Here is a 27,509-nt window from a genome sequence, read left to right on the forward strand (position 1 = left end):
CTTCATTATTAGAACTGGAGTAGAACTAAAATTAATTTTTCCCTGAGCTATTTTTGTGTCCCTTGAGTTAACCAGAAATACCAACCCTGGAAGGAGATGTGGGGGACAGTTATTTTAGAGAGCGGACACCACCGCTGAAGAAGAAGGATATCCTGGTTGGCTGCTCTAGAGCCGGCAGGACGGATGCCAAGGTTGTTCACAGCAGTGTGTGTGCAGAGCCCCCGGGATCTTGCAGATTGGGATTTGTCAGGGCAGGTGTGGACATTGAGACTATTTCTAACAAGCCCCTACATGATGCTGGGGCTGCAGATCCCCAGGCCGCACTTGGAGTATGAGAGTTTCCAGTGAGTGAAGCCCTGGCTGCTCGCTCTGCCCCCTCTCCATCTGCCCCCTTGGTGAAGACAGGACCCCCATGCCTCCAGTGCACAGTGAGCGCTGCTCAATCTGCATCCACAGCGGTTTGTGCCCAGACGCTTCCTCACTCAGCGTCTAACAGGGTGCAGTGAAAACGTCATTGACTGGAGGAAAGGTGGGCGGGTGAGAAACGTTTGTGGGTTTTTTTTTTGTCGTTGTTTTTTTTCTCTGATGTAACTTTTTGTCGTCGTTTTTTTTCTCTGATGTTCAATGTGAGAGAAGACTCATCTGGCCCCTGAAGCCTATGGGAGCAACATGAAAGATAAAGGAAAAAGGGGGCTTATAAAGGATGTGGACCAACTCCAAGATAAGATTCTTGGCCCTTTGGGTGAATCAAGGCGAAGTTGTTTTACTCTTAGCCCAGCCAGCCCTGGGTAAAGGCTTCATCCCTCTTCTCTTTCCTATCCATATATCAAAGCTTTAAGCTCCACTTTTACCCAGTGAAGATTAGAATAATGCACGGAGCACAGGAAATGTCTAGATGATGATTCATTGAGATTTACAAGGGACACAGGTATGCATCAAGAGCTTGGGCCACTGGGTAAAGAGGGATCTGGTTCTTGCTCTAACGTGGTTCATCTTCTGTGTCAGAATCAGATAGATTCTGGGTGTCAGAGACCCGAATCTTCCTCTTGTTCCACTCACTGGCTCCCTGTGGTCCCTTCTCATTTCAAATGCTCTGTCTGCAATATGAAATGAAAAGAATTCCTCCCAGACCCCTAGCCAAATTTCACCTTAAGCTCGTTGACTCCCAGAGGAAATCCCTATGGGAGATTGGAAAGAGGATGTTGGAGCCAGAGGCTATCTTTGATAGTGAGGTGAGGTTTACTGTTTAATAAGAACTCCAAAGATATGCCTAATATCGAAGGTTGTCTCTCGCTTCCTTGGGAAACCCAAACCAGCAGTTTAGGCCTTATAGAAAGTAAGTGGTTTGGGTGCAAAAGGGATGTAGAACATCCCTTTTAATGGTATCATAGAATATGAGAACTAGAAGAGACCTCAAAGATCATTTAGGCCAACCTCTACATTTTATAGATAAGAACACTGGGCCCGTGGTCATTCCACAAGTTTGTGGCAAGCCTTGGATTACAACAGATCACCAGGTTCCCTGACTCCTAGTTCAGTGCTTTTCCAACACCCAGAATCATAATCTTCAGGAAGGAGCATGCTTTTCACCTATCTGTTGAAGATTATCTCTTACAAAGAGGTGGAGCTATGTCTAAACTATCTGGGTGCTGGGAGGTGTTTGTGTGATGTTGTGGTTTAGTTCAGATTACTATCTTTGAAGAAGGCAGAGGGCCCAGGCCCTCCATTTGGGGTTATCTATATAATAATAACTATGATGTCTGAGCCCTGCCTATGTGCTGCTGCTTTGCATATATTACCTTCAATGCTCACTGTGGCTCTGGAAGGTAGATACTGTCATCCCCACTTTACAGAGCAAGAGATTGAGGTTCAGAGAGATTAAGTAAGTTGCCTAAACCACACAGCTCAAGGTGGTGGGACAGGAGTCACGTGAAAGTCTACTATTGCTGCCCTCATGTCAGCCTTCTAAAAAATCTCACTTTTACTTTCAGGAAATTATTTCAAATAGCAAACATAAATGCGCACAAAGAAGCAAGGGGGAAGAAGACAGAACTGTGTAGAAAAGATTTGTGGAGGCAATTTGTTCTAAGGTTATTTATTATTTGAGAGGAAGGCTATGATATTGGTTAAATCTGGGCTTTGTAAAGTCTGGATTCATGTTAAAATGTTAAAAATTACATCTAAAATGACAGAGTAAAGTGAATAACTTACAAGCTATTGGAAGAAAATAAAATAGGATAAAAACTTACTTAAATCAAAAGAAGGGGGAAATGCATAGAAAGAGAAGGTAAAAAATAAAATAAGACAGTGGAAATTCATCAAGCTATATCAGTAATAATTATCAATGTGAATAGACTAACCCTGCAGTTACAGAATGTTGGACTGCATATATTTTTAAAAATATGCAGTTATATGATGTTTATAAGAGACATGCTTAAAGCAGAAAGTCTCCAAAAGTTTGAAACTAAAAGAATGGACAGTTGAATCCAAGGAGTTATATTAACATCAGACTTCAAGGCAGAAGTGTTAATAGAAATACAGAAGTCAGTACGTATTGCTAAAGGTTTAATTCACCAGGAAAACATAAAAATGCTATATGTGTATGCACTCAAAAACATTACTTCAAAATATACAAAACAAGAACCAGGAACACATACACTTACATACTTCTATGCACCCAATAACATAACTTCAAAATACACAAAGCAAATATTGACAAAACAAGGATAAATTTGGAAATCTACTATCATAATGAGAAATTTTAACAGTGTCTTCCTTTATGATGGATAGGTCAAACAGACAGAAAATCAGTAAGAACAATCAAATGTGATAACCACAATTAACAAATTTGATTCCCACCATAGCAGAGCCCTCTCTTTTCAAGCATGCATGGGACATTTACAAGGCAGTAGAGGAGTTGAAGGCAAGTTATGGTCATAAGAGTGAGTATCTATGGGGTAGGAAAATGGAAGTCTAGATAAGGAATAAACAGAAGGAAATGTTGAAGGTAAAGCTCTGGGTGTCAGAATCTTCCTCCTGTTTCACTCACTGGCTCACTGTGGTCCCTTCTCATTTCAGAGGCTCCGTCTGTAACACGAAATGAAAAGAATTCCTCCCAATCATGTAACCATAGGAGCTTCTCATACACCCCAGGCCATTTCCTTTGACCATGCTGATATGTCCTGTTAGGCCTCTTGATATAGTGCCCCTTGCTGGGAATCCTGGCCCTGCCCATGAGCCAGGCAACAGAATGAAGGCTGTTTCTAACTATAAGGTGCCTGAAAGGTGGGTGGGAGTTCATCTGGCAGGTTAGGCACATCAGGCCGTTCTGGCAAAGAATGTGTAAAAGTGTAAAATAGCATCATCATATGGAAGATACAAGAGACTACAGGTAGAATGTTTTGCTGAAGCATGAATCGTGAGGGTATGAAGGATGGAAATATGAGGATCAGTCGAAATAACGTAAGTGAATTTGAAATCTGTAAGACGCCCCACAAATTTTGATTGTTGCTACAATGACCTCTTGAGCGGTGTTGTTTTCAGAACCAAATAATAAAATATATAGTTACTTTCTAAGCTGAAAAACAATATTTAAAGCGTTCATTGCTTAAAGCTTGATTGTGTCAGAATGAGGAAATAGAGTTTCTTTTGAATTCATATTCTAAGAACTATTTATGAGAATGCTGTATTCGGTTGTTTCCTGTCACCTGTATTCACATTAATAGATTATAACAGATTTCAGTCTACTGAAGCATGGTCAGTTCTCCAATTGCTGTCAACCAAATCACCATGGTTGAATTTGAATATTTCCAGTCATTTTTGGTTGTTGTTGGCTGCCCACATTACCTATTATTTATTTAAACTACCTTATATACAAATATACTTTTATATATAATTTAAAATTTTTTCTTAGCCATCATTAAATCACACCTAAATTTGCGATGCATGGTATTGGCTTACTTTGCCTTTTGTTTCTCTTTTCCTAAATCTACCTTTTCTTCCCCAAAGACACTCAAAGACTTAGTGGTGTCTTTGGGTTTTTCTCACTCCAATTGACTTTAAAAGAACCCTCGTTCTTAGTGATCTGATAAAACTGGTAACATAGATAAGGCATACACTTGTTGGAAAAGAGAAGACAAAAATAATCATTCTATGTGAGGAATTTAATTAAGTACTTAGAAAACCCAAGACGGTTAAAGTATTAGAACTATTAAGAGTTTGATAAGGTGACCAGATAGAAAATTCATTTATAAACTTCAATATTTTTTATATATCAGCAATAACCAATCCAAAAATACAATGGGAAATGATATTTTTTAACAGTTGTCAATCCTTAGTTGCCAGAAATGTGCTAAGTTCTAAACAGAAGATCCTAGAACTGGGTTTCTGTTATTTCAAGAAACATCTTTAAAATATAGTGGCATGTGAAGGTTGAAATAAAGGGCTGGAAAACACATTATATGCAATATTTAGGAACCAAAAGAAAGCTTGATAGCTATAATAACAGGAGAAACTAGACCAAAAAAGTATTTTCACAGATAAATATCATTGTGGAAGTTATAATAATCTTGACCCTGTAAACACTCCACAATACGTATTGTTGATGAGGTAGCCAGAGATAAGAAAGCTCCATAGCTACAATAACATAATTAACTTTTAACATCAAGAGTACTTTGAGAACTTAAAGGGTGAGTTAATTCTTATTTTTTTTTTGAGATGGATTCTCGCTTTGTCGTCCAGGCTGGAGTGCAGTGGCGTGATCTCGGCTCACTGCAAGCTCCACCTCCCAGGTTCACGCCATTCTCCTGCCTCAGCCTCCTGAGTAGCTGGGACTACAGGCGCCTGCCACCACGCCCAGCTAATTTTTTTGTATTTTTAGTAGAGACGGGGTTTCACTGTATTAGCCAAGATGGTCTCAATCTCCTGACCTTGTGATCCGCCCGCCTCGGCCTCCCAAAGTGCTGGGATTACAGGCGTGAGCCACCATGCCTGGCCAAGGGTGAGTTAATTCTAAAAGTAGAATTAAAACATATAATACACAAACCAGTAGAAGGAAAAGAGAAAATAAAGGAAACTCAATCAATTTAACAGATGACAAGAAAGGATAAATACAACAGTAAAAGAAAAATAATGGTTAATAAAAGTTCAAAGTAAAATAGCATAAATAAGTCCAAATGTAGTACAATAAATATAAATGGATTAAGCTTGCTTGTAAAAGACAGAGATACTCTGATTGAGGGGGAAAAATTTCCCCCAAAGTCCTGCACAAGGTCTATTTTTGTTATTTCAAGAAACATCTTTAAAATATAGTGGCATGTGAAGGTTGAAATAAAGGGCTGGAAAACACATTATATGCAATATTTAGCAACCAAAAGAAAGCTCGATAGCTATAATAACAGGAGAAACTAGACCAAAAAAGTATTTTCACAGATAAATATCATTGTGGAAGTTATAATAATCTTGACCCTGTAAACACTCCACAATACATATTGTTGATAAGGTAGCCAGAGATAAGAAAGCTCCATAGCTACAATAACATAAGAGAAGCTAGACCAAAAAAGCATTTTCACAAATAAAAATTATTCTGGAAGTTATGATAATCTTGAACATGTATACACTCAACAATACATATGGTTGATAAGGTGAAGAATTACAAAAAGAAATTAATTCTACAGTCAAACATTCGCACCTGATTCTAGCAATGTATTAAGCAAAAACAAACAAACAAACAAAAAATTCTGATCAGTCAGAATTTATCCCAGCAATAATGAATGGTTTAACATTAGAAAATCTCTCAATGTACTTAAATACTTTTATGGTATAAAGGGAGAAAACCTACATGATCATTTTAATAGATGAAGAAGAGCATCTAATGATGATGAAAAGAATATCCATTATCGATTAAAAGAAAAAAACTTTTAAGATAGTAGAAATGAAAGGAAACTTATTTAACCAATAGAGAGTAGACACTGAAATCTTACAGAAAATAACATGTATGTGATACCTTAAAAGGCTTCTATTTAATGGTGGAAACATATACAATTCCTGCTTTTATTCTATATTGTATTGAACACCCCAGCTAATGCAATGGAACAAGCAAAAGAAATCAGAGGAATAAGAAGTGGATAAGAAAAAATAAAATTGTCATTTATAAATAATAATGTCTATCTACTTAGAAAATCCAAGAATCTATAATCATCCAAAGACTTAGTATCCATAATACGTAAGGGAGACTTACAAATCAATAAGTTAAAGGCCAACAACCCAATAAAAATAGGGACAAAGGATATGAACAAGGAGGCCACAGAGATGACCAAAAAAACATATGAAAGCATGCTCAATATCACCAGGTATCAATGAAACTTAAGATAGTAATGAGATTTTATTTTATATTATCAGATTGGCAAAAAATGTTAAAATTTCCCAATGGTAAGTGATGATGAGGAATATCTGAGGAATTCAGGAAATTTCATAAATTGCTGATGAGGATTGTAAATTAGCATGGCAATTTCAAAGAGAACATTGTAAATATAACAGTAAAATTGAAGCCGTCCATGTTCTAGGATCAGCGATCTCACTTCTAGGTATATTCCTAGAGAAATTCTTGCATATGTGCACACATTCAAGGCTGTTTATTAGAGCATTGCTTGTAATAGGGAAAAATCAGATACAATCTAATTGTCTATCAAAAGGCTAGATTAATAAACTCAGCATTATCAATAACTGTATTATTATACAATGTAATAATGTACAATTGTTAAAAAGAATAAACATCAAAAATGAATCTCAGAAACACTGCTGAGTGAAAAAAGCAAAGTTGCAAAAAGAAACAGTATATTATGCATTTATGTATAAAATAAAAAACAAACCAGTAGTGTATATTGCATCATGAGATACAGCCCAGATTCAAGAGAACAATTACTGGAGGGGAAGAATGAGATTGGGTTAGACAGAGAGGGAGCTCCACTATATCTACAATATGTATTTATTTGTTTTTGTTTGTGTTTGTTTTGTTTTTTGAGATGGAGTCTTGCTCTGTCACCCAGGCTGCAGTGCAATGGCGAGATCTGGCCTCACTGCAACTCTGCCTCCAAGGTTTAAGTGATTCTCCTGCCTCAGCCCCCCAAGAAGCTGGGATTACAGGCGCCTGCATCACGTCAGGCTAATTTTTGTATTTTTAGTAGAAATGGGGTTTCACCATGTTGGCCAGGCTGGTCTTGAACTCCTGACCTCAGGTGATCTACCTGCCTCAGCCTCTCAAAGTGCTGGGATTACAGGCATCAGCCATCACGCACGACAAGACCATGTATTTAAAATAAACAAAAAGGACATGAAACAACCAAGGTAAACTGTAAACATTTACTGAATCCTGATGGTGGGCACATGATGGTTATACTAGTCTTCGTGTTTTTCTGTATTGTTTGAAATTTTAATAATTTTTAAATACTTATAGAACAAATAGGTTTTTCTTGCCAACCTCCCAAATGTTGATTCTTTACCAAAGCTTCTTCCAAAGGAAGTGATTAGTTCAGGGCCTTGTCCTTCTGTCTGTGGATGTGGAACTTTATCAGAGAAAGAAACCCCCCTCTCCCCCAACTCAGTGGCAAGTCCACAGCAGGGAAGTGTAACTCCCAATTTTATTTATTAAGTCAATCATCCAAATCACCTCTCAGTCCTCAGCAGCTGAATTCAACACAATGATTAAGCCTAGAGCATCTTCCTAGAGAAGGTGGTAGTGGTGCAGGACAAGCGAGGCCCAAGGTGGGGCTTAGCCCGCAAAGGTTCTTGGCTTTGCCCAGGAAGGAATTCAGGGGCAAGCCAGTGGTAGAATAAAAGAAAATAGCTTTATTGAAGTGGCAATGTTATAGTTCCGGCTGTGCTACAGCTCCGTGACTGCTTCTGTAGAGCAGGGCGACCACACAGGCAGAGAGTAGTAGGTCAGGGCAGTTTTGCATTCATATTTATATCTGCTTTTAGTTACATACAGTTTAAGGGGCAGTTTGCAGAAATTTCTAGGGAAGGGGTAGTAACTTTTGGGTCATCCGGTCACTGCTATGGAAAGGAGCAGAAACGCCTGGGTGTTGCCATGGCAATGGTAAACTGACATGGCACACTCATGAGCATGTTTTACGGAAAGCTGCTTCTGCCCCAATCCTGTTTTTGCTAGTCCTCAATTTGATCTGGTGTCTGAGCCCTGCTTCAGGAGTTGAGTCCCACCTTCTACCTCAGTGGGAGGATGTTTAAATGGCATAATTACAGAGAGATAAAACTTATGTATGCATGTGACCAGAGGAAAAAATAAGACAGTGCAAAATATAAGTGGTGGTATAGGGACTTCACCTCCCACTCCCCCTCCACCCACTCTTTGCTGGATCAGCACCCAAGAGCAGAGCACAAGCCTTGGGCCATGGTTGGTGCTGAATGAGTACTTGAGTGTATTAGCATTAGCATTGGTGCTGTTACCCACTGATTGGTTCGTTCAAACAAACACTCACCTTCCTTGTTTCATTCAGCAAGCACAAATGTTGAAGGAAATGTGGGAGAAGTAAAGTGCCCGTCTCAGGACTTGGGGGATTTAAGGAAGTTTCTGTCATCCAAGAAAAGTTGCCTGATTCCCTCGGGAAAGGAGAAAAAGGTGGTGTGGTTCAAGGAGGAGATCTTTGCTTCAAGGAGGAGATCTCCAAACACTTGGGCACATCTCTGTAGTAATTAGCACAGAAGCACCGTGAGTTATTTGTTATCTGACCCACAGTTTCTGAGGCCTGGTTGACTGGGTCAAATAGTCAGAGTTTCCACAACCCTAAAATGAGTAACTCACAGGGTAAGACCCTTTTGGAGAACAACTGTGCCTTACTCAACACTTGTTAAACAACAACAAAATGATGGGGTGGTGGGGTGGAGTGATCTAGTTATTTTCTCTTTACTTAGAAGGGAAAAAAGAAGCAGGGAACCAAAAATACCCCTACAAGCAGCTGCCGCTAAACCATCACATTTTGGGACCTCAAATGCTTCTGCAAATGAAATGTTGGGCGCTGGTTATGTTCTAATCCTGGGAGTCTTCTCGGTCGACAACAGTTTTCCGGGCATGAAAGAGTTAACCACAAGCTCACCACAGAATGTCAACCTGATTAAAATAAAAGTTATCAGATTTAAAAGGGGGAAGTAGAAACACACTCTTTTTCTTTCTCTGAAATCTAAAAGCAGTTTTTCCTCAAATCTTTAAAACCAATTTCTTGGGATGGGGTCATATTTTTAGTAGAAATATGCTAAATCGGTGACTCCCACCCACAGTCTTTTCTGCAAGGAGAGAAACTCTTCTGAGAAACTGGAGCAAGGAGCTGAGGAAATTTTCAACTCAACGGAATTTCCCCTGAGATTGTAAAGAAACACAGAATAAGTAAGTGTAACTTACTTACAGGTAGAAACTTAAGACAAGAGGGAAACAGAAAAGAAGGAAAAAGAAAAAGTCATCAAAAATGATGGCAACCTCTGAAGTCATGATGCTGTTTCTCCTGGGAACCGCAGCCCAGTTGGTGTCAGGTGAGGGCCGGTCCTGTTGACACAAATCCTAATTGTGTCAGGCAGGCCAAGCCCACGTGTCCAGAACCCTCTCCAGAGCTCTCCTGAGGGGTTCCCAGCAGCCAGGCTTACTCTGCCCTGCTCCTCACCCATCTCCCGGGGGGGCCTCTTGTACCCCTTTTCCTTCCTGCTCTCAAGAATTCACACTCTGTTTTACACAAGACACATGTTGCATACACTGTGTGTTATTGACAGGGATCACGCCTTTTCACAGACAATCACAATCCAAATATGGAAACACAGGGAGAAAACCATGGGAAGTGGGGAGCACTGATTGAGGTTCTGGGGTCCTGGGGCTTTCAGATACTACCATGATCTGCTAGTCTACTGTGATTTTGCTTAAGAAGGGTTCAGTAGAGACAAAGAGCATCATAAATGTATCAAATCCACGTGTTCACAGATGCTACCCCAGACATCAGGGAAGACAATGACATTTCAGGCACTGTGGGATTGGTGGAGTGGACAACATAGAGCAGAGAGGTTAAGGTTGTAGGTTACATGGTACCAAAAGCCCATGCCTGTGCTCCAGGGACTGGTCTCAGACACATAAATGCAACCTTAAGGCTTTTGCTGAGTTTAGTCTTTGTATGCAGCTGTGAGTGGGTCAAAATGCCTGTCTACTGACCTGGCCCTCTTCTGCAGCCATGCTGAGAGGAAGTACAGGCTTGCATTTCTCCAGAGTTCCTTTAAAGTATTGGTGCTCAACTATCCCTGCCTTAACGCAAATTCTTAGTCAACACACATTTGATCTCTGATAGTTTCAGTAGGTGGGTTCTATTCTTTTCAACAGATTCCTCAGGGTTAGTGGGGGTGAGCTCAGATGCTCCTGCAATGGGCATTCACACTGGGCTACTTGGAGAGCTGAATTCCAAGGTGGCCATGTTTCCTAAGGACATGGCAACTTAAGATGCAGGTGGGGATCCCATGACCTATTGGAAGGTTCAAAGACTTCCTCAGCACAGTGCTGAGAAGATCCTGCTTTTTACTCGGGTGTAAGACCAGTAGTTATTAAGCCACAGAATGTTAGGACTGAAAGGGACAAAGACCCTCTCCATTTCTCTGCATGCTTCCATGGAGAACATATATGCATTGTCCAAGGACCCTCAAATCCCTGCATGCCCTGCGCATGCCCTAAACCTGAGGAGGTGCTGAACGCTTGCTGACATGCAGAAGGGGTTAATCAGACCATGTGGATACAGCTAGCCCAAGGAACAATCCCCGTGCCAACAGCATTCCATCTCGACCTCATACCATGTGCACAGCACCTGATGCTGGTGGGGTCAGGAGTGTGGCCTGTGCCACACTCAGAACGCAGGATGAACATAGAGGAAACACTAGGATGGCAAAGGCTGGTTGTCACCTGGGGGCCTCAGAAGCCACAGCACCAGGGGAGAGCTCAGGAGTCAGCCTGCTCCAAAGCTCTTCCTGCCTGTAGCATGCACTCTGCATCCTGCACCCTGTGCCTCCAGGCCACCAAGAACAGCAATCACGTCAGCTGAGACGGGACACACTGCATGCCGAGCACACAGGAGAGTTCACACACACAAACATCCTCAGCTTCCCAGACATCAATGAAGGAGCTTATTATGAATATGAAGGATAATTAACATATCTATTATTTTATTAGACATCACAATGCAAATACAATAAAGTATATAAAATATAAATATATCATAAGTGAAATATATAAAATACCATCTTATCTTATGAAATTATCTTATATGATTATACAGATATATAAGCAATTAAGATGTTATATAAAATGCTATAGTATGCTCATTAATGTAATTAGTATATTATATGATAAATACAATAAAAGACATCATACACTAATAGAGTATAATAGTCAATATAATTAAAATTAATACTTATGCAATAATTATGAGATGATGCATTCTTCTCATCTCCATTCTATAGAGGCAGGAACTAAGGCACAGAGAGGCCCAGTGACTTTCCCAGAGACACACAGCCCCTCAGTGGTGGAGCTAGGACTTGGACCCAGGCAGCTTGACAAGCGCGTGCTCTTAGCACGAGTGTCTGCCTGTCCTCCCGCCTGTCCTCCCTCATGTGCTGGCTGCATCCTGCTCCTGTGGCCCCTGACCCTCAACTACCCTTGTCATGTGCCTGTCATGCATCACAGGAAGGCTGTCATGGGAGTCCTGGGGTGTGTGGTGATGAGTAAGCAAGAAGAGGGGTTGCTGGCATTAAGAGATTTTAGAAGTTGGAATTGCCAAAAATTGAGGCTGGATTAGGTGCATGGAGGACAGAAAGGAAGAAACAAGGATTTTGCCCAGATTTCCTGGGCGATGGGGAGGATGGGGTGCCATTCATTGAAATAGCAAAGAGAGGAGAAAGAGTAGATTCCAGGGAGGGAGGACAGTTCTGGATGTGTAGACTGAGCAGCCTGTGAGGCATCCACACAAAAAGGTCCGAGGGAAGGGCCTTTGGCCATGCAGACTAGAAGTCCAGCAAGTCACATTTAGTGAGCACCTACTGCGTGCTCTGGTCACTCTAGACAGGCTAGCTTATGTAGCCTTACAGCACCCAGCAGGGTCTGTGTTATTCCCATTTTATGCGAACAGAAGCTGAGCCCCACCGAGGTTAAAAACCTGCCCTCATGGACTTCCATGGAGGTTACTCAATGCCCTACGGGTTTGCCTTTCTGCTTCCTTTCTTTCTTCACATAAACCCAGTGCTTTCTCTTCTTCCTTCATTCTTCACATAAACCCAGTGCTGTCACTCCAAAGTACAAGCCATGCCCTGACTGAGACCCCTGTGGGATGTTCTGTTCCTTCCAGGCCACAGTTTAAGCCCAGTGACATGGGGCGGCTCCAAGACACAGCTCATGCCCAGCTTCAAAATCTCTGCTTCCTCTATGTGCCTGAGCTCTCCTGCCTTGCGGGACTCTGTGTGGCTCTTGGAGCTCACTGTGTGTTTTGTCTTGGGCCTTGGTCATTGTATTATTCAGAGAAACAGAATTTCTCCAGAGAAACAGAACCAATAGGATGTATGTAGATAAATAAGAGAATATTTATAATGGGAATTGGCTCACTCAATTATGGAGGCTGGGAAGTCCCACAATATGCCAGCTGGAGCTGGATAACTAGGAAAGCTGGTGGTGTGGCTCAGTCTAAGACTGAAGGCCTGAGGAGCAGAGGGGCCCTGTTGTAAGTCCCCGAGTCCAAAAGCTGGAGAACCAGGAGTGCAAATGTCCAAGAGCCGAAGACAGATGTCCCAGCTTGAACAGAGAGAATGCAACCTTCCTCTGCCTTCTTGTTCTATTCTGGTCCTCTATGGTTGGATGATCCCCACCACACTGGTGAGGGTGATTTTCTTTACTCAGTCTACCAACAAGAAATTTACCCAGTCTATTCAATTCAAATGCTGGTGTCTCCTGGAAATACCCTCACGACACCCCCCAGAGAGAATGTTTAGCCAGCTATCTGGGCATCCCTTAGCCCAGGCAAGTTGACACATTAAAATTAACCATCATGCTCATGCCACACTTCCTAATGCGTTTCTACCTTCTCAACTCCTGCTTTCCCTGAAGGTCTCCCATTGGCTGCCATCTTTCTCTAGGAAGCCTCCGGGACTCTTCTCCTGTCTGTGCTTTGTGCCATTTCTCTGCAGTCCCAGACTTTGCTCCCTTTCCTTTATGCAGCACTCACCCTACTGTATCCATCTCACTCCCACCGCCTTGCTAGTGCCTGCACAGAATGGCATGCAAAGGTTTTCGTAAAGGAAAGTAGAAATTCACAAGTTCAAGCTAGGATTTGAATTCAAGCTGTCAACTTTCCAAATTCATAAGACTTTCCCATTCTCTCAAGATGCTTTTCTGGTTGAGAAAAATTCCGGTAGGCAGACAAGACGGGGAGGATTATTCCAGTAAGGGAGGAGGGTGTTCCCGGGAGTCCAGCTTTGAAATCACAAATGAGGAGGTTCCCTTTGAAGGACAGGAGGAGACCTGCTGGCCAAGACATGCTATGTGCTGAGGGAACAGTCTTGGCTGGGGAGCATGTTCTGTGCCAGGCAGAGGAGGTGGCAAAGTGCCCCTGAGGCAATGGAAATGACTGGAGTTCTTGCAGCAAGAAAGGGCATCATGACAGGTGCTTTCAGGGGAGATTAACTTGGGGATGAATAACAGGGTGACTGAAAACCAGAGCTTCAGGGCCTGCCTAGGAAGCCCAGGAGATGAACGGTGCCTGTTGACAGCTTGCTTCCTGTGTCGGCCTGAATGCATGGGTTCTGCTCAGATCTACTGGCTCCTTGCTTTCTTGGGAGAGTGAATTACTGCCTCATGGTCTCAGTTTCCTCATCTGTAAAATGGGAATGGTGGCAGGGCGTGGTGGCTCAAGCCTGTAATCCCAGCACATTGGGAGGCTGAGACTGGTGGATCAATTGAGGTCAGGAGTTTGGGACCAGTCTGGCCAACATGGTGAAACGCTGTTTCTACTAAAAATACAAAAATTAGTCAGGCGTGGTGGTGGGCGCCTGTAATCCCAGCTACTTGGGAGGCTGAGGCATGAGAATCTCTTGAACCCAGGAGGCAGAGGTTGCAGTGAGCCGAGATCATACCACTGCACTCCAGCCTGGGCAACAGAGTGAGACTCTGTCTCAAAAAAAAAAAGGGGATTGTTGTGGGGGAATGGTGCTAACAGTCCCCATCTCCTACGGTGGTCATGAGGAATCTGTGAGATCACAGAAGCAGAGCACGCAGCAAGGCCTGTCTGGCCTGGGAGTGCTCAGAGCTGGGGTCCCAGTGCAGGATGAGGAGGAGGACAGGTGCCCTGGCTACAGGTCTTCTTGCACTAGATTGAAAGCAGGGCCAGAGAAGCAGAGCTTGAGAGACACTGGGAGAGGGAAAGTGAAACTGATGGTCCAGTGGGTGAAAGGTAGTAAAAGCCCGAAGTGCAGTAAGTAAACCAGGGATCAACATCTCCAGCCGAAAGGCTCACCCTGCGGTCTCAGCGCCACCTGGGCATCAGCAAGATGCCTGGAGAAACGGCCCTTTTATTCTGAAACCCCCTCTCCAACTTTTTTTTTTTTTTGGTAATTGTTTGTTTTGCTTTCCATTTAAAATAGGGAGTTTTCTCCTTTACAAAATTTCTTTTTGTTCTAAATCAGGCTCTAAACAGAGGTGCTACCACAAGGACCGGAAGCAGAGACCACACCGGTGCTCAGCTGGGCTGCAGGCTCTGCCTGGTTTCGTTGTTGAGGAAGCCACCAGGCCTGCCCCCAGACAGCGAGATGTCATGCATGCAGCCAGGTGTCATCCCCAAAACTCCCGGGAAACTCTCGGGGCACCGGGGCAGGAAGAGGCTGACGTCAACTTAAACTCTGGGGACTTCAAACGAAACTTTTAGAAATGATTCCTTTGCCCTTTACTTGGTAACGTAATAAACTGATCTTTCTCTGAAAAGATGGGCCAATTTGCTTCAAGGGGCTCATTTCATGAGGAGAAAATACACACAAATATATATATATATATATATATATATATATATATATATATATATATATTTCTTTTTTTTTGAGACGGAGTTTCCCTCTGTCACCCACGCTGGAGTGCAGTAGCTCGATCTTGGCTCACTGCAACCTCCGCCTCCAGGTTCAAGGGATTCTCCTGCCTCAGCCTCCCGAGTAGCTGGGATTACAGGCATGTGCCACCACACCTGGCTAACTTTTGTATTTTTAGTAGAGATGGGGTTTCACCATGTTGGCCAGGCTGGTCTCGAACTCCTGACCTCAGGTGATCTGCCTGCCTCAGCCTCCCAAAGTGCTGGGATTACAGACGTGAGCCATCATGCCCAGCTATATATATATATATGGAATTATAGAATTTTTTAAAGAAACATTGCTGCTTTGCTACAAAGTACATAATAATGCAAACTGGACTAATACGATTCCTTCCTCCCTTTCTTGGAGAAGTCACAGACTTTTAGGATTGGAGAACGGTTCATGCATGTGTGTGGGGCAGTTGGTCAGAGCTATCTATTATGAAAGATGCTTCTAGAATACTTGGGGAATGTGGGAGCTAGCAAACAGGTTGTTATTAAAGGAATTGAAATACTCCCACTTGAAATGTTCCCATTTTCTCTGTAAAGGAATTTCTTAAGCAAAGGAAAGCTCTACATCCTCTGTCTACCTGAAGTCCAAAATTAGTGGTGTTTGGTTTTAATAATTTTAGTAGTTGATGACAAAACAACACTCTCTGCTGTCCTCTCTGTCACATCTAACATGATGTGAATGAAGCAGTCCCTGATGTGAGCTGTGCTGGGTTTTGCAGGGGTAATGAACATCGATCTGCGTGTTCCATCGACTCCTTCTTTAAACTTGTATCTCAGCACTTAGCTTGTGTCATAATTGTCTGTGCAGAGGTCAAAGACGGCCTCTTACTCATCTCTGTGTCTCAAACCCTGTGCCTGACACATAGCAGTTCCTCAGTGAACATTTGCTGAATGAATGAATGAACAAAGGAATGAACAAACCAATAGCCGGAAGTCCTACCACACAAGAGGTGGTTTCCAATCTCCCTGATTTTCCCTCTTCCTCCTGTACCCTCAACCCATCGGCTGCCCGTACTGCTGTAGCAACAACTTCTCTCTGAAAACCTTCCCAGGGGAGAAAACCCGCCCCTCTCACGCCTCAGAGGCACACACCTATCCTTGCCTTTGTTTTTTTATTGCTGAGAGTACAGAAAGCAGCGGCTTCTGAAGGAGGTATCTATTTTGGTCCCAAACAGAAAAGAGTGGGTGATTCTGTGGGCAGAGGTGGCAATTCCTGAATGTGGTGTGGTGACTCATGCCCGGAGGTGCTCAGAATTTCCTCTGTTTTGTGGCTGCTGGGGCAGGTGCGACACTGCCGCTTTCTCTAAAGATGCCCCAAGCTGCTCTGCGGGTAGAAGGAGGGCTGCAGGGAACAGCAGGACCCAGAGAACCCAGACCCCAAGGACCAGGTAGTCCTTAAGCCATCCTGCAGGAGGCCGGCTGCTCCAGCAGTTTGAGGAGTGCCACGCAGCTCTATGGATACCGCCTCACTGCATGTACCTGGGGCTGAAGGAGCAGTGGGCATTACTCACAGCCTATTACTTCACCTTTGTAAAAAACAAAAATAACTTCCCTGCTCACATGGCACCTTCGTCTTCGACCTTTAGCAGCAGTTTAGACAGAAAGAAAAAAGCCAGGTTCTGGAATGAGAGCGCCTGCTTCCTATCCTAGCCCCTTCCTTGTTGGGCTACATCAGGCAACCCTTTTAATCTCTGTAAGCCCATCTAACCACAGTTCACCAGGCATAAAACGGGGATAATCATATGACCTACTTTATTTTGAGAATTAACCAAAGTAATACTATGTCTGAACATAATACCTGAAAGATAGCATTTAGGCAATGGATATTCACTGTGGTGGTTCTAGCTAGTGTTCAAATGTTTTCTGGAACAAAGCTTGAAGCAAATAACAAAAGGAAACATAGCTGTCAGTATCGGAGTTGGTGCATGGGCCGGCCTTAACCAGTCATCTGTTTCCTGGTCTATAGCTTTGCTCACTTTCTTACCAAAGGAAGTCAGGGCCTGTTGCAGACTGTCCTATTTTCCAGGCTCTTTAGAATAAAGAAACCAATGGCTTCCATACAACTTCCTTATTTAAAATTAATTATCATTTTAAAAAATAGAGGTGGGGTCTCACTATGTTGCCCAGGCCGGTCTCGAACACCTGGGCTCAAGGGATCCTCCCCTCTTGGCCCCCCAAAGTGCTGGGATTACAGCAATGAGCCACTGCGCCCGGCTGCAGCTTCCTTTTTATTCTTTTAAAACATTGTTCTTTCTTCTTCTTTTGGGTAAAAGGACTCAATTGCTGCTAGTCCAATTGCACCAGCTTGTTCTTGCACTGCATACAGCGTGGGAGGAAAAAGCCTGGGAGAGGGGGGGACATGGGCCAGCGAGCTCGTCCGGCCACACCTTCCACCATGGGGCAGGCCCCTCTACTGGCACAGGATGTCAATACTCCTGATCCGTATCTTGCTTTCCCTCCACCCGTTCCTCTTCCTCCCAGCACAGTGACCTTCCGGTCAACCCCACCCATGCCACCCACACTTTGTTGCCCTGGAGTTTCCCACCACCTGAACCCCTCCTTGAGCAGGATGCCTGGATCTGGGTCAAGGGCTGCAGGCAGCGCTGCTGGCCAAAAACCCCCGGGGAACTGGTTGGGTGTGGGAGTGGGAGAATGGGCTGTCAGGACAAAAGCCCTGGGACTCCAGCCTTGTGGTGTGCACGTGGCTTGGGCTGGGTCAGGGAAAAAATGTGGAGGTAGGGAAACAAGACCCAGGAACTCTTTGGCTGCCATCCAGGGTCATGTGGTGCTGGTGATAAGTGATCAGTGATCCACTGAACCGAGGACATCTACCGGGGACCAGTGACACCTGTAGACACTGGAGGGTTGAAGCTGGGGGAGAAGCACTCACATACTGTCTGTCTGAGCAAAAGTATTCATTTTTGTCCGAGAATCTGAGACTCATTTGCTTGGCACACACACACAAAACTGCATGTATGTTGAAATACGGCTCATTATGTAGTTGTCCTGGCAAACGCCTCATCTCTCTAACTGGTCAGCTCACTACTCATGGAACACAGTCCATGTATACAACTCCAGTAACATCACTAGAAAATACCATTCTCCAATCCCTCTCCTGATATTCAGAACCACCATTCAGAGCCAGGAGGTCCCAGGGCCACCTTCTCTGAGAATTTTTTTTCTAGTTCTCCAGGTAGCATGTTACTCTCCCTATTCTGATCATTTATGGCATTATTTGCAATATTTGATCAATATTTGATCTTTCCCAGATTGGTTTTCCCTTTTTCTAATTTTTTTTTAAGAGGCAGAGTCTCACTATGTTGCCCAGGCTAGTTTTGAACTCCTGGGCTCAAGTGATCCTCCTGCCTTGGCTTCCCAAAGTGTGGGGATTACAGGCGTGAGCTATCACACTCAGCCTATTTTCCCATTTCATTCGCAAGTTCTGTGTGGGTAGAAGCAACGCATATTTCTTCTCTGACTTGATAGCCTTGTTACTCAAAATGAGGTTCATGCACCAACAACATAGGCCTCCTGTGGAATCTGTTTGCACCAGAAGCTTAGGCGCTAACCCCTGACCTCCCAAGTCCGAATTTGCTCCTTGACAAGATCCCTGGATGATTTCTAAATGCATTAAAGGTTGAGAAGTACTGCTTGAGCATGCCTGTTCCTAGTGAATCAGACCAACCATGGAAATCATTATTCCATCTCTCTCATTTGGTGAGTTTCAATCCTAAGTGCGATTTGGAAGTATTCAAGGAACTGGAAGAGAAGGTATTGTGATGTTCGGTTCTGTTCCTCAGGAGTCCGCTTAATTCATCTTATTAGTCTTGGCCATCACTTTTTAAAGCATCCTGGGTATACACTAATGTACAGCTGGCGTTTTGAACCATCACTCTCCACACATTTCCCAATGGGAGCTGGGTTTTCTTTTTCACAGAAGCAAACCCCAGAGTCGCCTTGAGATCAGTCAAAAAACTGAGTAATCTTAGAGTGGAGAATACCTAAAATTTCTAGAAACTATTATATTATTGTTTTCCCCTAAAAGAGTGAGTTACTTGAGAATATGGTGGGGGATTCGGTGGGGGATTCGGTGCGGGCTATTGGCAAACACTGTTGGCTGACTTCAGGTTGGGAGCCATTCAGCAGCAGTTTCATCTCCCGTGTTAAACTGCGAGCACAAGAGGATAAGAGCTGGAACCTTCTTCATCTCTGTAATCCTCATGCATGAATGGATGGATGAAGGAATACCACAGAGAATTCATGTAAAGATGTGCAGATGTGCAGGGGATATTGAACTGAAATTTAAGAGGGCTGCATTCAAGTTCAGCTTCTGTGTGAACTCTTTCAGTGAAGAAGGTCTTATAACTTTTAGAAGTAATCAACTGAATTAAGATTCTCTTTTCAGCTGGACACAGTGGCTCATGCCTGTAATCCCAGCACATTGGGAGGCCCATGCAGGTGGATGGCTTGAGGCTAGGAGTTCAAGACCAGACTATGCAACCTAGCAAAAACCCCCTCTCTACTAAAATTATAAAAAATGAGCCAGGCATGGTGGTGCACACCTGTAATCCCAGCTACTCAGGAGACAGAGGCAGGAGAATCACTTGAACCCAGGAGCTGAAGGTTGCAGTGAGCCGAGATTGTACCACTGTGCTCTAGCCTGAGCGACAGAGTGAAACTGTCCAAAAAAAAAAGAAGGTTCCCCTTTCTCTTCTCTCAGCGAACAGCCTGGGATAGAGAAGAGAGACAGGTTCCCACTCATCTAAAACTTCTCCCATGGGAGACAAGGACATTGTTTGAGGGGAAAATTCCTACACAAGCAAATAAACAGCAGAGGACCCCGCCCTCCCTGTCCAGGGCAGGAGCACAGTGGACCACCTGCTGTCCCTGTGTCTTGGGGCCTCTCTCCCTGGAATCTCACTGATGGAAATGTACCAGTCCTTCAGGGCTTCCTTTCCATGTCACCCTCATGAAGCCTTCTCTGATAGCCCCACGCTCATTAGATCTTACCACATATGACTTGTGTTACTATGACTATATGCCTTTCTCCTCCTCACCAGCTTATGACTCTGTTAAGGATCAGGACTGTCTTGCTCATTTTTACATTTCCTATAGTATTGAAAAGGGGTATAAGAGGTATTGGATAGATTTTGAGAATTGAGTGAGTGGAGTTTTTGCCTTGACACCTGCAACTGCAGTAATTACAGAAGCAGTGGGTCATGTTGGCTGCCAGGCAGTACTTCTTCAGAGCTGGAAATAACCCACAATGAGACATCAGGCTTGGGTGCATTGACACACAAAAGTCGCTCAACCCTGACGGTGCCAGTATGTCTTTATCTGGGAAACTTTTTCATCCCAAAGTTCCCCAGCTTGAAAACGCCTTTTAAGCAGAGCTTATTTTATTTCCTTTCTGGAATCCTTGACATAGAGTGAAGGAACTGGAAGGGAGTTTCAAGATCCCTGGGTGACCTCCTCATTTTACAGAGAGAAATCTGTCAAAAACTGACGCCATCCCCGTGTTCTTTTTTTTTTTTTTTTTTTTTTTTTTTTTTTTGAGACGGAGTCTTGCTCTGTCACCCAGGCTGGAGTGCAGTGGCGCAATCTCGGCTCACTGCAAGCTCCGCCTCCCGGGTTCACGCCATTCTCCTGCCTCAGCCTCTCCGAGTAGCTGGGACTACAGGCGCCCGCCACCACGCCCGGCTAATTTTTTTGTATTTTTAGTAGAGACGGGGTTTCACCGTGGTCTCGATCTCCTGACCTCGTGATCCACCCGCCTCAGCCTCCCAAAGTGCTGGGATTACAGGCGTGAGCCACCGCGCCCGGCTTCCATCCCCGTGTTCTGTCCTCAGTGCTTTGGCCCACTTTCTGCTTCCTGCAAGGTTTATTTTCCTGCTAATTCTATTCCCTGTGACCTCAAGCAACATGCCTCATTTCCTGAAGGAATTCTCTCTTTATCTGTAAAGTTTCTGCTCACCCTTGGGCAAGAAGAGGAGCGGGGAAGGGTGGGAACAGCAGCCACGTTGAGGGACTGCCTGCCTTGATGGTGTCCATAGCTCACAGAAGAATGACTCCAACAAAAAAAAAAACACAAAGAAGACTGGGCGCGGTGGCTCATGCCTGTAATCCGAGCACTTTGGGAGGCCAAGGCGGGCAGATCACCTGAAGTCAAGAGTTCAAGACCAGCCTGGCCAACTTGGTGAAACCCCATCTGTACTAAAAGTACAAAAATTAGCCAGGTGTGGTGGCACATGCCTGTAATCCCAGCTACTCGGGGACGCTGAGGCAGGAGAATCACTTGAACCCAGGAGGCAGAGGTTGCAGTGAGCCAATATCTCGCCACTGCACTCTAGCCTGGGCAACAGAATGAGACCCTGTCTCAAAAAGGAAAAGAAAAAAAAAATCACAAAGAGGTATTCAAAATACCCAAGGCTTTAGGCAAAAACCAGTCTGGGAATACTTCTCTATCAGGGGAGTGGGGTGGAGTAATGGAGTGACAGAGCCCACCAACCATTCTATATTAGCACCTCTAACTGACGCATTCGTGAGACTCATTCTTTTGGTGAAGAATTGTGAAGTCAATTTTTTTGTTTTTCAATTCTCACATCTAAAATGAAGTATATGCACAGGTGACTTATCAAACTGCCTATTTAAGGCGTGCTGTTTTAAGGAAAGTAGCAACTGTCTTATGAAGGGCTCCCAATGTTTAGGAAAGCTCTTACAGCCTCAAGACATGTCTTGAAGATGAATGAAGTAACAGTAGCAACAATACCTTGGGATCTCAAGAAGTTGAAAGATTAAATGTGAAGGGTTAAACTTTTTGTGTTTGACTGACAAAGGTGAAGATGGGAAATTCCATTGTGGGCATTTGTCTTTACAAGAATGGATAATTACACAAACACATTCTCTCAATGAGTTTCCGCACTGTTTTTTTAAAGAATTATTTTTGAGTCTAGAGGATAGAGATTTGATCACAGAATTCCTAGAATGAAAGAAAGATGATCAAGGGACACATGAGCTCTCAGAATTTCCACAGTTCTGAGAATGGTGCCTTCAATAACGTGCCATATTGGTAATACCAGGAGAATTCTCTTTCTGACCACATCCCAGAGCCCAGTAATATTGAGACTAAAAACACTCAAGTTGACTAATACGTCCTCATAAACCCTTGCCATGTTAAATGGTGGCTTTGGAAATTTTCAGAATGAAAATCTGCCCTTATGAATCAGCTAGAAATTGCATCTGTTGACAGTCTGATTTCATTAGAGAACTCTTACCCTGAGGAATAAAAAGTCTGATTTGTTTCAAGACTAGGTTCCTCTTGGAGAAAAAGTCTGTGATGAGATGGTTTCTTTTTTTTTTTTTTTTTTTTTTTTTTTTTTTTTTTTTTTTTTTTTTTTTTTTTTTTTTTTTTGAGACGGAGTCTCGCTCTGTCACCCAGGCTGGAGTGCAGTGGCGCAATCTCGGCTCACTGCAAGCTCCGCCTCCCGGGTTCACGCCATTCTCCTGCCTCAGCCTCTCCGAGTAGCTGGGACTACAGGCGCCCGCCACCACGCCCGGCTAATTTTTTGTATTTTTAGTAGAGACGGGGTTTCACCGTGGTCTCGATCTCCTGACCTCGTGATCCGCCCGCCTCGGCCTCCCAAAGTGCTGGGATTACAAGCGTGAGCCACCGCGCCCGGCCTGAGATGGTTTCTTACCCTGGAGTGATGCCTGAAAATTCCTGTTGATTCCAGAAACTCGACCCATGTCATTGTCTTTGGCCACTGGGTCCTTGTTTGCCTTGTGATTGGACTATTTTAAGAGCCTCATGACCTGTCTCTGTGCACCTGATCTCTCTCCATTCTATGCCAGTATCATCTCCATAAAGCTCTGACCCTGTTTGCAATGAACAGAAACAGAACAATCCAGGGAGACCAGGTTCAAACCCTGGCACTGTCACTGCCTGTGCGAGTCTGAGTTTTGGGTTCTTCCTTCATCTAGGGGTTCATGACATCCATACTGCAAAGTGGCTATGAAGATTACAATAAGACACATATCTGGCACATAGAAGTTACTTTATAAATGGTAGTTTTAAATTTTCTTGTAGTTCTTTATTGCCTACTAAGTGAAGTTAAGAAGTTATCGCTAGGAGAATTCTCTTTCTGACCACATCCCAGGGCCCAGCAATATACAGACTAAAAACGCCTAATGCCTTAGATGATTCATTTTACCTCATCCTAACTTTCCAGTTTGGATTCCCTATATCCCCACCCTCCCTGTCCAGGGCAGGAGCACAGTGGACCACCTGCTGCTCCCTAAGGCACTCCTGTGTTTTGGCTCATTGGGGCCTCTCTCCCTGGAATCTCATTGATGGAAATTTACTGGTCCCTTGGGGCTCCCTTTACATGTCATCCTCATGAAGCCTTCTCTGATAGCCCCACGCTCCGCAGATCTTACCGCACTTTGACTGGTATTACTATATTTATATCTATGCTTTTCTCCTCCTCACCAGGTTATAAGTTGCTTAAGTGTCAGGACTATATCTCGCTCATTTTTGTGTTTCCTATAGTGTTGAGGGGCAGATGGGGTATGGATAGATGTTGAGAATGGCGTGAAAGAGTCATTATGGGATTCTACTTCCCCTGCTCCCACCAAGACCACTCAGACCCTTGGATAAGTCACCAATGGCTGGAAATAACACGGGTTTACTTGAAATGTGTCTTCCAGAGGCAGAGCATGATTAATTGTCAAGATTTTGCTGTTCTTGGCTTGGATTGAGTTAGCAAAGACCCTGTGGAGGTAGAAATCATATTGAAAACCTTTCTAAAAGTATGCCCTCTTTATAAGAATGGCACGATGGATTCTGAGGACTCAGGGGAAAGGGTGGGAGGTGGGTGAGGGATAAGAGACTACGCATTGGGTACAGCATACATGCTCAGGTGATGGGTGCACCAAAATCTCACAAATCACCACTAAAGAACTTATTCACGTAACCAAACACCACCTGTCCTCCAAAAACCTATTAAAATAAAAAACACAGGCCAGGCACGATGGCTCACACCTGTAATCCCAGCACTTTGGGAGACCATGGCTGGTGGACCACAAGTTCAGGACTTTGAGACCAGCCTGACCAACATGGTGAAACCCCATCTCTACTAAAAATACAAAAATTAGCTGGTTGTGGTGGCACGCGCACCTGTAAACCCAGCTACTCGGAAGGCTGAGGCAGGAGAATTGCTTGAGCCCATGAGGTGGAGGTTGCAGTGGACTGAGATCACGCCACTGCACTCCAGCCTGGGCAACAGAGTGAGACTCCGTCTCAAAAAATAAAAATAAAATAAAATAATATATAATAAGTAAATAAAATGCCCTCTTTAAAGACACTCCTACATCTGGGCCAGTACACAGCCCAGCATGACTGGCCACTTCCCCTAAACAAGCAAGCAGACTCCTGAAATGCATCATTATGTTTCATTTCTTAATAAATTCTTTCTGCAGCCAGTTAGCATTCTACTTGTTGCCATTATAGACTTTCAAAAAACACTATAAACTTTCTTATCTGTCTTCCTGAGTAAGCAAAGGGAAGACATTATTAGAAAATTCACACTCAATTAGGAAGAGTGGTTTGAGGTAGAAGTTGGTGGTTTTTTATTTCTTTAAAAAAAATATTTGGCCAGGCACGGTGGCTCACGCCTGTAATCCCAGCACTTTGGGAGGCCGAGGCGGGTGGATCACGAGGTCAGGAGATCGAGACCATCCTGGCTAACACGGTGAAACAGCGTCTCTACTAAAAATACAAAAAATTAGCCGGGTGTGTTGGCGGGCGCCTGTAGTCCCAGCTACTCAGGAGGCTGAGGCAGGAGAATGGCGTGAACCCGGGAGGCGGAGCTTGCAGTGAGCCGAGATCGTGCCACTGCACTCCAGCCTGGGGGACAGAGCAAGACTCCGTCTCAAAAAAAAAAAAAAATATATATATATATATATTGGCCAGGCATGGTGGTTCATGCCTGTAGTACCAGCAGTATGGGAGGCCAAAGTGAGTGGATCACTTGAGCCCAGGAGTTCAAGACCAGCTTGGGCAACATGGCAAAAACCCCATCTCTACAAAAAAATAAATTAACCAGGTGTGGTGGCATGTGCCTATAGTCCCAGCTACTCAGGAGGCTGAGGTGGGAGGATCGCTAAGCCTGGGAGGCAAAGGTTGCAGTAAGCCAATATCGCACCACTGCACTCCAGTCTGGCTGACAGAGACGGTGTCAAAAAAAAAAAAAATCTTCGAGAAAATCCATTTGAAACAAGGAATGAAATTTAAAATTTGCATATATAAACACATATACATATACATATCATGTATATACATAGGATTATGAGAAGTAGTAATGTTCTAAAAGTGAGTATGCATATTTTTAAAAATTTCTGTAAACTTGCACTTGTAAGGAAATTCCTAGGTGTTATTTCCTAAGACAGTAAAAGCAGTGTATACATCCTTGAAGCTAAATTTTCTGAGATCTTAAATTATCCCAGTGTTTGATATATGAGTACTCATGTCTCCAGCAAATTAACCTGAACTTAAAGAGCCTCCTGATAGCTTCTTAGCTGGGGGGTGGGAGTGCAGAGAAGAAAAGGAAATTCATGGAAGAATAAAAGAGAATTTCTTGAGGAACCTGCTCATCAGGGCCCTGTTAACACCCAAATATCCCAAATATCATGCCACACTATTCTTCCCAGAATTAATTGTCAAGGACTGAGAAGGACAGGAGAATCTGATGCTATTTCAGGCTCTCTTGACAGACCAAGGAACACTGAGGCATAAACTGGGGTCCCCGTGGGTCACAGGCAAGAGGTGGAACCCAAGATTCAACTCCCTTCTTGGAACCATCTACCTGGGGACTCCCTCTGGTTCTGTGGCTGGGGATCGGGATGCCCATCTGCCTTTCTGGAATTCCGGGGGCACCCACAGGCCCTTACCTGCCTGGCAGCCAGGCACCATGATGAACGTTAGCAGTCCCCACATCAGCAGGTATGAATCCATCTTCCTGGCCCTTAGGACCAACTGGGGCGGTGAAGCGGAGGTCTTTCTCTGCAGAAGGCCCAGTTGCCGTCAGCCTCTCTTTGGCATCGTGCTGGAGGATGTGGGATGGGAAGCTCGGTCCGCCTGGACTGTCACCCTTGTGGGTCCATCCAGTCTCTATCGGAGTCAGGATTTGCTCTGTTTAAGTATTGGGCTGGTGTGTTCAGCCAGGAAACTGCCTAGCACTCTCTTCTCTCATCTCAAATATAGGAAGTGTTTTTTTTTTTTTTTTTTGATGACAATATAGTTGCGGTAATTTTTCAAACCAGGTTTTTTTTTTCAAGTTCAATTGCTGGAGGTGTGGGCTGGGGTTGATGAGAAGGATTGAACTTCATTTATGAATCCTTTCTTCAGCTACACCCATAAAAGGAGAGGGAGATTCCCCTGCCGTTGAAGGTAGGGTGAGCAAGCACTTCTTGGCAGTGGTCTCACCCAGCACTTCACAAGCTGAGTCCTCCCCCCAGGGCTGTAATGTCCTGAGGAGTCAGCAGGGACCACCTGGGATGAAAGAGCAAAGTCCTGCCAAGATTCTGGTCAGGCAGCCTCCAATATTCAAATAATGGAGAAGGATGCAGCCAACTGAAGGATCCTGAGAATTCATAAATAATTCCCCAAGATTTATAACCTGTACTAGCCATCATCATTTCACCATGGTGCCCTGGGCTCCTGAAAGTGCATTGTCATTTTATAAGGTGTTTTGCTTCCAGATTTGTCTTCCTCTTAAAGGATCATGCAAAAAGTGGGCTTTGGTTTTAAACTGTGGATTATTTTGTAAAATTCAGTCTTGTTTATTTATTGATCAGAGCTTTCTTCTGGTTACTGTGAAATGGTTGACTGTGTTTTGCTCCCTGGAAATTTGTCTAAGACTTAAAGCCATTGCATAGTTAGAGCAAAACACAATTTTTTAAATACTAGAAAGCAAGCAAAGATATTAACAAAAAGAAAACCCTCTGGGCAAGCAAAGGAATTCATGGTTCCAAAACGCATCATGTTGACTGGGCCCGGTGGCTCATGTCTGTAATCCCAGCACTTTGGGAGACCAAGGTGGGTGGATCACCTGAGGTCAGGAGTTCGAGACCAGCCTGGATGACACGGTGAAACCACTGTCTCTACTAAAAAAAAAAAAAAAAAAAAAAATTAACCAGGCGCAGTGGCACACGCCTGTAATTCTAGCACTTTGGGAGGCTGAGGCAAGCAGATCACCTGAGGGCGGGAGTTTGAGACCAGTCTGGCCAACACGGCAAAACCCCGTTTCTACTAAAAATGCAAAAATTAGCCGGGCGTAGTGGCGGGCGCCTGTAATCCCAGCTACT

General features: G+C 43.9%; 1 protein-coding gene across 8 annotated transcripts in view; it reads right to left on the bottom strand.

Annotated features, from left to right (window-relative positions):
- The window catches only part of IL2RA (interleukin 2 receptor subunit alpha), a 53,410-nt gene extending 26,705 nt beyond the window's left edge, over positions 1–26,705 (bottom strand). For 3 of the 8 annotated variants that reach the window (XR_008660637.2, XR_010113799.1, XM_063610066.1), the window contains exon 1: positions 26,094–26,633. Coding sequence is in view for 6 of the 8 variants with exons in the window: in XM_063610066.1 (XP_063466136.1) it covers positions 26,094–26,157 (64 nt within the window). In the remaining 2 variants the exon portion in view is untranslated. Of the gene's footprint in view, positions 1–26,093 lie in introns of all 8 variants that reach the window. The other 5 variants (XM_055296442.2, XM_055296441.2, XM_063610067.1 and 2 more) reach the window with 3 other exon arrangements.
- Between the last annotated feature and the right edge of the window lie 804 nt (positions 26,706–27,509).

This window comes from Symphalangus syndactylus, chromosome 10 (assembly GCF_028878055.3).
Source record: "Symphalangus syndactylus isolate Jambi chromosome 10, NHGRI_mSymSyn1-v2.1_pri, whole genome shotgun sequence".
NCBI lineage: Eukaryota > Metazoa > Chordata > Mammalia > Primates > Hylobatidae > Symphalangus > Symphalangus syndactylus.